Source organism: Mirounga leonina, unplaced genomic scaffold (genome assembly GCF_011800145.1).
Source record: "Mirounga leonina isolate KUSES-001 unplaced genomic scaffold, KU_Mleo_1.0 Mir_177796, whole genome shotgun sequence".
NCBI classification, from domain to species: domain Eukaryota; kingdom Metazoa; phylum Chordata; class Mammalia; order Carnivora; family Phocidae; genus Mirounga; species Mirounga leonina.
In genome coordinates, this window is record NW_023270460.1 from 17,308 (window position 1) to 27,965 (window position 10,658).

At 50.9% G+C, this 10,658-nt stretch overlaps 1 protein-coding gene across 1 annotated transcript; it reads left to right on the forward strand.

Annotated features, from left to right (window-relative positions):
• The first annotated feature begins 752 nt into the window (after positions 1–752).
• LOC118022939 (CMRF35-like molecule 7) lies at positions 753–7,064 on the forward strand. Its single transcript, XM_035023894.1, has 4 exons — positions 753–1,177; positions 2,518–2,847; positions 4,319–4,445; positions 6,917–7,064. Exons 1-4 carry the CDS (start codon positions 1,138–1,140, stop codon positions 7,017–7,019), a joined length of 600 nt encoding a protein of 199 aa, XP_034879785.1. The 5' UTR covers positions 753–1,137; the 3' UTR covers positions 7,020–7,064.
• The last annotated feature ends 3,594 nt before the right edge of the window (positions 7,065–10,658 follow it).

Consider the following 10,658-nt stretch of genomic DNA (forward strand, 5'->3'; position numbering starts at 1 on the left):
ACTCTGTAGTCCAGATGTTGAGAATACACCTGCATCTCTGTCTTCTGAAATGAGTTTGCCTAAACTGACCTACTGTCAGTCCTAATAGACCAGTTCAATGGGAAGAAACATCCCACCAGCGTAACTTTTAATGTGTGAAACTTCAGAGAAGTTTAAATTTAAGTTTTCTCTGATGAACCCAGCTACATGGCAGAGCAAACATTTGTCTACAAAACATTTACTGTTCCTAATCTTCCTGTGAATTGTGTTCCGCCTCTTTGAAGTCTCAGAGCCCTGCCCTTCTCCTTAATTCAGGATGAAATTTATACCTCTTTTTGCCTGACTGCCATGATTGTGTGGATTCCCTGTATGTATGCTATTAAATGTGATTTTCTCCTGTTAATGTCAATTTCATTCTTAGTCCAGCTAGAAGAACCTTGAACGGACAGGAACTCTTGCTCCCCTTCCCTCTCCAGGGCTGGCCCAACTCACCCACTACTCCTCCTGTTGGTAAAGCCCTTGGCTGCTCTGCCTCCAAACCCCCCACCCTGGCAAGGCCTTCTGAGGGTAGCAAGTGGCAGAAAGAGGGCCCCAAGGGCTTTGTCTTAGGAAGGCTAGCCTGGTGGAGGCAGGTGGAGAGGGACTCCCTGGGCCCATGGACCAGATGTTGAGATAGATAGACTTTAGGAGTGAAGATGACAAGAAATTGCATTCTGAGCACATCTGAGCTGCTCACAGGGTGGACCGCTCTACAGAGGTGCCAGTAGCCAATGGAAGTCCAGAACTGGGCTGGGGAAGGGGGTGGCAGGAAGTAGGTGTGCAGAGACTGGAGGTGGTGCCAGAGAGTGGTGCAGAGACCCTCTCCAGAGACAAGGTCATCGGGGACAGACACTAGGGGATGCTGAGGTGAGGGGCCAGAGCAAGAAGAGGGCACACCTCATCACGTCAACCATACGATCCAAAGAACGGCACTGCCTTTCTCCTAATTAAGAAAATTAGGAAGTAACTGAAGAAAAAAAATTAAGGGAAGTAGATGAGAGAAATTGAAAAAGATTAATTTAAGAAAACGAAGGCAGTTGGCCTCTGAGCTCAGTTCCAGTCTCTGGAGGGCAGGGGGCATCAGCTGAGCACCAGGGAGACAACCCAGGCAGGCAGGACATGTGGCTGCTCCCGGTTCTGTTCCTTCTCATCATCCAAGGTGAGTGGGGCAGGGGCTTCAGGACGGAGTACCTGCAGGGCTGAGGCGGGACACAGACAGGGTTTATCCTGGGGGAAATGGCAGGACATTTCACTCACCAGACACTAATTCTTTAAAAAAAAATTTTTTTTTTAGTTTTGTTACCTGACAGGTACTAAGTTGGGTTTTGGGAAAAGAAACAAAATGAACAACACAAATGGTGTCTGTCTTCTAGTGCACTACTTCTCAACCTTGGCAGATAGTTGGATAGACATATGATGGATGGATGCATGGATGGAGCATGGATGGATGGATAGATGATAGATAGATGCATACATGGGCACATACATATGCATATATACACATACATAAATGCATGAATTCCTAAGGAACTTGGAGGGAGCACAAAAGCTCAAGCTCCAAGTGAGACCCACTCAAGCAAGGTGGGGTTCAGCTATCTGGATTATTTATAAACCTGCACTATTGGTCTTGCCTTGTAGCTAGAGCCAGGATCTCTTCTGAAGAGCTCAGATACAGGGAGGAAGACAGGCAGCAAAACCAGGGGTGATAGGATCTCTGGAGAGTTGTTCAATCCCACACATCAGGCTGCCCAAGTCTCTGCTCTGGATGAGCCAAGGAACAGACCATCGTCCAGGGTCATAAGTGCAACAACGGAGACAGGGACAAAGTACTCTGATGGCACCCAGAGCAACCCAGTTAGCTGCAGAACCAGAGACACCATAGAAGAGACACTGTTTGAGCTGAGCCTTGAGGGATGAATAGAAGGCTTGATTAAGCAGAGCAGAGAGAACATTCCAAGTAGAGGGAACAGCTTGTGTAAATATAAGGAGACACGGAAGAGCAAGGTGTGTAGTAAAATAACAAGCGATCACCTGTGTGAATGAATGTGTATGTGTGAGTGTGTATGTTTACTTCCATGGATGGATTCGGAGGGTGAGGGACTTTAGGTGTTTTGGGGTTAGAGTGTCAGGGGTTGGGTAAGGAGGGGGCCGCACTGTCTCACCAGCTCTAGGATTCAGAAATACACCTGCGGTGCAGTGTGCGTTCTGCACTGCCGGGGAGAGGTGTTGGCAGAGGGCAAGGGAGGGGTTGTGGTCAGTAGGATCGAAGTGAGCAGAGGCCCCTGTATTGGGCAGTTAGGAGCCCCAAGGGGGACATCCAAGAGAGGAGACAACTAAAGACATACTGCAGGGGATTAAGAGACAGGTGGGATGTGGCAATTAGACAGAGAGCAGAGGCTCCTGGCTGGTCTTCAGGGCGTTACCAGATGCCCCAGCATCATCCACACCATCCCAGGGCTCAAGGGAGGATGACATGAATGTTGGGTTTCTGTCTTCTAGGCCACTTCTCCATCTGCCAGGAAAGAACTGTGAGAGGCACAGAGGGGGGCACACTGACGACAAACTGTGAGTATGGCCGAGGGTGGGAACCCTATAAGAAGTGGTGGTGCCGCGGGAAGAACTGGAATTCCTGCAGAATCCTTGTAAAAACCACCGGGTCAGAGCAACTGGTAAAGAAGGGCAGAGCGACCATCCAGGACTATCACAACCAACGCACAATCACCATGACTTTGGAGGGGCTCCGGCTGGATGACACAGACACATACTGGTGTGGAATTGAGAGAATCGGCGAAGACTTGGGGTACAAATTTTCCGTGATTGTCGACCCAGGTAGGCACTACGCCCTCCTGTGTCCTGGAGCCCTGGTACCACCCCACAGAGGAGTCAGGACTGTTCCTCTGTCTTCCCAAATGGATGGAGAAGAGTCTCTAAACTTGCCTGAGACTCCACCTGTGTGTGTGTGTGCATGTGTGTGTGCATGTGTGAGCAAGTATGGTTGGGGGCACCAAGAGTCTGGGAAAGACTGGAAGAAAGAGCAAGCCCCACATCTCTGCATGTCTCCAGCTGCTCTCCCCAGAGGGAGCAGAGAAGCAGAGACTCGGGTAGGACAGGCTTGTCCAGGGAAGGCAGCTCCTCTTTTCCTGGTCACGTCCACGCTCAGTGCAGCCCCAGGCTGAGTGGGGCCTTGTCAGGTGTGCAGGGAGGAGTGGGTGCTAGAAAGCCATGGTCCTGATGGTCTCAGCTATAGGACAAGAGACTATCTCCCTGCCCCCTCCTTCTTCCCCTCCTTCCTCTGGCAACATAAGCACAAAGGAGCAGGCGAGGGACTCTGAACCCATTTCTGGGAGATGGAAAGGCAGGCTCCACCAGAGTGCTGGGAACCCCTCTCTGGGGCTACCTCTGAGCCTTGGAGGGGACTCTGGGCTCCACTAGGGCCTCCCTGGAGACAGGCCTGGAAAGGGAGTCAGGCTGTAGCCCCACACACACAGCTCCAGATCTGGACCCCTCAGTCTTCTCTCCAACATACAGACCCACAGACACACAGACCCAGAGACTAGGTAGGTAATACATCTGATACTCATTAGCTCATTTACAAAGCAGAGAAAAGTCTCTTCACACTTAGCATATGCAAAATGGTGTGCAAATGTGCCCACTGGACAGGTATGCTGGTAGAATGTTCCAGAGATTAACTGAAAAAGACAACAAAGGTGGGTGGATGTGTGCAAGACTGCAGGAGAACTGGGGCCAGAGATTTGGAGTCTGGACCCTCCAACCAGATAAGCCTTCGTTGGCAGGACTGGTGTAATAAGAAAGGCCCCGGGGAGGCAGGCTGGACCCCAGAAGACAGCAGGGGCTGTGGGCTCTGGGCGGCTACAGGAGACGGGGGAACCCTCAGCCAGCCAGCTCGTGGGTCACAGTGCTTCAGGGCAGGTGGCACACAGCCTGCTTTGGGCAAGGCTGAGACTCAGAGAAGAGCTGGCCTGGCTGATTGAAGGCTGCAGGGGTGGGAACGTGGCTCTGACGTGCTCAGCTGTGCCAAACAGACCCTGAGATTGAGCTGAATGTAATTGCTCCAGAGCTCCCCACCCAACATGCCTCCCCCGGTGGTGAACTGCTGTTTCTCTGCAAATGAAATAATTGCATGTTTGGAACAGGAAACCAAAAAGATGCAAGAGCAGACCAATGTGCCTGAGTGATGAGGCTAAGGCAGAAGCTTCTTCACCCTGGGGGTGGGGAGTGGAGAAGGCCATGGGAGCCATCTGCGTCACACTCACCATCCTGCCCTGCCCTGTGTGTTTAGCACCAGATCCAACAGATTTCCCCAAACCTGTGACAAGACCCACAACAGCCAGTTGGGATTCCACATTTCCATTTACCCTGGGCATCAACAGCACCCAGCCCGTGACTCTGATCAACCCCGACAGCAGGTGAGCAGAGCTGGACCCCAGCAGACCTTTCCCACTGCTGCCCTGTGACCGCTTCCCACAGGGCACTCTCTCAGGGACCCCCCCCTTGGCCCCACGAGGTTTCCTATGCAGGGGAGAATCAGCAAGGTCTGCACTAGGCCCCCCTCTTTATACCTCTGAGCACCTAAAAAACTCCCCACTCTGCAAGAGGAACCTAGACAAAGTTCTTCAGCTGGGCTGCAGGAGAGAAGTCTCTGGCCTCCTTCTGACCTGCCTCCCAACCCACAAGAACCACAAAGAGGTGTAGGTGGTTCCAGCCTCAAGTATGCCAGAAGAGAAGTACTCTGTATTCCTTTCCTGTGGCTTCTGGAACAAATCACCACCAACCTGGTGGCTTAAGACAAAAAGAGTTTTATGATCTTATGGTTCTGGAGGTCAGAAGTCTGAAATGAGTCTCCCTGGGCTAAAGTTAAGGTGTTGGCAGGGCTAGTTCCTTCTGGAGGCTCTAAGGGAGAAGACCTTCCTTGTCTTTTCCAGCCTCTGGAGGCCCTGCACCCCCTGGCTCCGGGTCCCTTCCATCCTCACAGCCAGCAGTGGTGGTTGAGTCCTCCTCATACCACATTACCAGGATACTGGCTCTCCCCTGTCCTTTCATTTATAAACACACTGCTGATGACATTAGGTCCACCCAGGTAACCCAGGATAATCTCCCCATCTCAAGGTCAGCTGGTTGGCAATCTTAACTCCATCTGCATCATGACTTCCCCCTTGCCATGTACCCACCACATTCACAGGTCTGACACCTCTCGGGGGGGGGGGGTGTTATTCTGCCCACAGATGGTCACAAGCAGGTGCCTGTTCCATGAATTCAACCCTGTCCTCCCTGAGTGCTAGGGAAACGCTGGGAAGGAGTGGGATGCTGTGATACCTGCTTTCTCACATTCCCAACATGGTAGAGAGGCTGGGACATCAACCTGAAGGCCCCCCCTCCCCCATCAAGAATCATCCAAAGACAACCAATTAGCTCTTTCATCAAAGGGCAAACACACTGCCCCATTTTCACCCCATCAGAGACCAGGGGGTAGGTGCATTCCCTCCCTGGGTCCCGCCTTCCAGAAACACCCTGCACCACCTTCCTTCCAGCCCCAGTTCTACTTCTTTCCCTTCTGCAGGACCCTATTCCTGGGAACCGGGCCCCACTGGATAGTTTGTTCCGTCATGCCTCTGAATGATGCAAGGCACTTGGCTAAGCTTCATGATGAGCTTCTGTCCTGCTGGTGACTGTTTGGAGTTGTTCTGTTGAGTGGGGAGTGGAGGGTGCAGGACTTTGAGGAGACCAAGGAGCATAGGAGGAAGTCTGCAAGGTGGAGAGACGGGACAGCAAGCCCACAGTGAATGGAATTTATGAAAAGAGCACAGTAGCTTAAAGGATATTTTAAGGAAGGGCAAAGCAGCATGCCCTCTCTCTTTCCAGAAAACCACGTGTGAAATCCAATGACCCATCATGCTCAAGGAAGGTGAAAGACAGAGCAAGGTTGGTCTGCAGGGGATCCTGGCCTTGCTTGTGGAGGAGAGGATGAGGCCAATGGTAAAGGGGTCAGACAGTTGATTAGTAAGACAAACCACCAGGGGGACACGTAAGCAATGGCCCATCATCCATCTAGAGCCCGTGTCCACTATACAGGTTGTATGAGAGAGAACACCTCATATGTGCTACCACGTGGGGTCAGAGCTGGGAGAGACCCCACCCAGGAGAACCCTGAAGGTAAATAGCCAGGTGGACAGGGGTGGGGGATCTTCATCTGCTTCAAAGAGGTAATATTAGATCAGAGATGGAAATTTGGGCAGAATTGACACAAGGTAGGACACAAGTAGAATGAAAAGACACACAAAGGTAAACCCTTGAGCTTTGCTGGCCTGAGGTGAGGTGGAGGGAAATTGTAGGAGGGTAACCAAAAAGCAGGATGAAATCAGGAGGCAGAGGTGCTGGACCCCAGGTTAAGCCTGCAGGGAGGCCCCTAAAGGCTTAGCCTTGGTTGGGCAGCATGGCTGTGCCCTCAGAGGGGCTTCCCTGGCAGGAACCAATGCTTGTCTCTCCTGCAGGTCTGGGCTCAGGAGTCAGGTCAGGGAGGAAGGGGCTGGGGCTGTCCCTAAAGAGGGAGCTCACTGATGTCACCCTGTTCCTTGCACAGGGCCCTGCTATGCAGCCTTCTCTTTGTGCTCTTGAACTTTGTGAAAGTGTCCCTGCACAGGGTCCTGCTGTGGACTGTGGTGTGGCTGATCCAGAGTCGGGGGGACCCAGGGGGAGAATAGAGTCAGCCTGAGCAGGAGAAGCACAGCTCCCACACCATCAACACCCCTGCACCCTCTGACCTCTCAGCAGGGAATGGGCAGCGGTTGAAGTTCCAAGAGAGATCTGGTCCCTGTTAGGTGGGGACTCCCCTCATCCTGACCTCAGGAATAAACTCTGGCTCCCTCCCTGCTCTGCACAGGTCTGGGACCCTGGCCTCCACGGTAGCAGCCAAGAAGCCTCCTGTGTGGATCCTCCTGATGCCTCTTTTCTTTATAATCCTAGAGTGGCTCTGCCAAGGATAATGGACTATTATAGCATTCAGTACTCTGGCCAATGTGGGTTTTAAAATCCAGACCATCCAGTAACTATAAAGTCAGAATTAAACCAAAAAGCTTCCTAGTGTTCCACATGGTCAAAGACCCACAATGGGCCAGGTGTACAGAGGTCTGCTGATTCCACCTCCTCCTGGAGTAAGAATAGCCTGAACGTAAGATAGAAGACAAGGTTGGGCCATCTCTGACCCGCATCCCATCTGTTTGCTCAATACATTTCCTATTAAATCTATGGCTACCCTGGGCTCTTTTGAGATTATTTCTTTGGGACACTATTTCAGTCTTTTATATGTGAGAGGACGACCCTTCCATCCTAGAGGGTCCAAAGTGACTCTAAATTGAATGCTAGAATCATAATGTGTCCGGCAACTGGGAGGTGGAAGACAAGAGAAGGGAGAGACCTAGATGATGCCTTTTAATCCCCTCAAAGAGTTCGCAACGAGGGCTCCCCTCATATAGATGTGAAATTTCACTGATGGCCAGGAGTGCATAAAGAAAAGCATAGGGACTTGGGTTTGGAAGTTATTTTCTGTGTTTGTATTTTTAATTTTTTTTTTATTAGAGAGAGAGAGAGAGAGCATGCCAGCTGGAGGGGAAGGACAGATGGAGGGTGAGAATCCCAAGCAGACTCCATGCCCAGCGTGGAGCCTGATGCAGGTCCCGATCTCATGACCCTGAGACTATGACCTGAACCGAAATGAGGAGTCCAATGCTTAACTGTCTGAGCCACCCAGGCACCCCTATTTTCTGTGTTTTTTAAAAAAGAGTATCATGGTATATATATATACCTCACATATTAGAAAGCCTTTGCAAGGGGTGCCTGGGTGGCACAGTCGTTAAGCATCTGCCTTCAGCTCAGGTCATGATCCCAGGGTTGTGAGATCGAGCCCCACATTGGACTCCCTACTCAGTGTGAAGCTTGTTTCTCCCTCTCCCGCTCCCCCTGCTTGTGTTCTCTCTCTCTGTCAAATAAATAAATAAAATCTTTAAAAAAAAAAGAAAATTTAAAAAAAATTTTTTAAAAAAGGCTTCACAAGCTAGGTGTACAGTTCAGTGAGCCTTTTTAAGTATGAATACTTGGGTTACTGTCATTGCAATCAAGATCTTTAGGGATGTGGATATCTGACTATAAATTTGTCAAAACTAAATGAAACTACTCTTTTTCCCTGTGTAAGTAATAAGTGTTTTGTGGGGAGGGGCTTTGAAACAATGTAAATATCCACATGTCTCTGTATCTACATTGGTGACCTCCAAGGCCAGGGGACTCAGCCGGTGGTCACAATAACAGTTCATTTCTGTCCCTCCATTTGTCCCTTAGCCCTCCTGGTCCTGCAGGTGCAGGGCTCCAGGGACAGTCAGGACTTCTTCATCCAGACAGGACAAAGGAGGGCCTGAGATCTGTCCCCATCATGCCTGTGATGCTGTCCATCCCCCTGCCAGCTCAGACCACCATCATCCCCTCTTGGTTTGACCTAAACTTTGGCCTTTCCACCCTCCCACGCTCCCCCACCCCCAGCAGAGCAAGGGCAAGCCAGAATGCTGGGCCCTTCATGTTTAACTTCCTCCCACTCACACATCAGAAAATAACACAAGTCTTTTTCTATTTTAATTTTCAAAGGTATACATATTTCCTCCCAACAAAATGTTGGGGTTTGGGGGGCTTTCTCTTCTACTTACATTCTTCCTGGGCTCTGCTCTTTTTTGTGTCCATATTTTTTGAACCATTTTGGGGAAACTATATCTCTTTTCTGAGCTCCTTTTTAGTGAGGTCGTTGTCTGTCATTTCTCTGAGACTGAGTGGACCTACCTGAGCTCTTGCTCTGTGTCCTGGAGCATTTCCTTTCTGAAGCAAATTCACCAGCCACCTTTTGCTGGCTCTCTGTTCCTCTCCTTGAGCCCGTTAGAGAAGGTGCTGGTTCGTTTTTGGCTCGAGCTTTCCTTTGAAGGAGGTCGGGGCTTCGCCAAAGCGGGTGTGTCGGGGATGGGTGGGGGGCCTTCTGCCGCAGCGGGTGGCTTCTGGTGGGGAACAGCTCCGCCACATGCTGACACCTGAGCCCACGCGGTTCTGGGGCTCGTGTCAGGAAAGGGCGAGACCTCAAGCCCCAGCAGCCTGCGTGTTACCATGTGGGAGCTCCGGGCCCGCGGTCCCCGCCGCAGGGCTGAGTCACAGAGGGGCCCTTGGCAGCAGCCAGCACCCTCCCCACAGCCGCCGTGCCCACGGCAGAGGCAGCACGTTCCTCTTTACCGTCTTGCCCAACCCTAGAACGGATAGAGGCCGAATGGTCCCGTTACCCGTGCTTAGATTTTCCTTACTTTGTCATGTCACAGATCCTGTGGTCAGGAATTCCAGCAGGTTGAGACAGGGACGGCCTGTCTCTGCTCCATCATGTCTGGGGCCTCAGTTGGGAAGACATATGCTGGTGGGGTGACTCACATGGCTGGGTGCCACTGTCATCCGGAAGCTTCTTTGCCCGCATGTCTGGAACATGAGCCAGGGTGACCCAACCCGGAGCTCAGTCCTGACTGTTGACCCGAGATCCTACCGGTAGCCTCTCCATTTGGCTGTCGGGTTCTGAGTGGGAGAGCCCGAGGAGACTGAGGAAGGGGCTATGGGGTTCCTCCTGGCCTGGCCTCGGACGTCACACAGGGTCACTGTCACCAGGCTCTATCTGGGCCTTCCGACGGGGACAAACATTGGTTCTTGGAGGGTGAAAAAATGCTACTCTTTTCGTATATAAAACATAGATGATCGATTGGTAGAGGATCAACTGATCAATAGAACATGGACATATACAGTATATCTTTGTATTAAAATGTCATAGCGCGGCGGGGTAGGGGTGCACTTCTAGGAAGAGAAAATGAGTCAACAGGCTCCTTAGGAGGATAACTATGGAACAACGTTTGGGAAGCTCTGCTCTGGGTTACTGGTTGCAGTAGTCACAGCCCACCCAGACTCAAGGGGAGGAGACATAATCCCAACTCTTAATAAAAGGAGTGTCAAGAAATTTGCAGTCCCGTTTTCTAACTGCCACATGGAATAATATTAATCTGGTGTCTTCACATCACATCAAAGAACGAGGAGCCCGGAAGGGCTGAGCCCCCTGGCCCCAGTCAGAAGGCCAGGGAACAGACTTGAATCTGCCCCGGAGTCAGCCTGGGGCTGGCCCACACGGCATTCCTGCAAGGGCATCCATGTACTTGAAAGGTCAGTTCCCAAGCCTGCAGGGCACCATGTGGCCCCAGGTGTAAAGAGTATGCAGACACAACGATGTTCTGCAATTCCTCTGCTTTACTCACAGATCACAGACTGCATCCATGAATTGCATGAACTTATGAATATGTTTTGTTCGGGTCACAATATTTTTTAAATGGAGTGTGTTGCCTACATGTAAATATGAGCAATTTCACTTCTGGTTTCTCTTCTAAAAGCAGAAATGCCAGAAAACAGCGGGTCCTGCATGGAGAGTGTTTAAGACCTTCCTGCAGCTTCCTAGGGCTTCCAGGATACCATTAAAGCACACAGATTAGAAAGGAAGAAATAAAATTGTCCCTTTGTGCAGATGACATGATTGTGTAGAAAATCTCAAGGAATCTACAAAAAAAAAAAAA

Excerpts from the sequence above, each read along its gene's own strand:
- LOC118022939 (XM_035023894.1), top strand. The coding sequence starts at position 1,138 with ATGTGGCTGCTCCCGGTTCTGTTCCTTCTCATCATCCAAG. Across the intron at positions 1,178-2,517 it reads GTTCCTTCTCATCATCCAAG|GCCACTTCTCCATCTGCCAG; the intron begins GTGAGTGGGGCA and ends TCTGTCTTCTAG. Across the intron at positions 4,446-6,916 it reads CTGATCAACCCCGACAGCAG|GTCTGGGACCCTGGCCTCCA; the intron begins GTGAGCAGAGCT and ends TGCTCTGCACAG.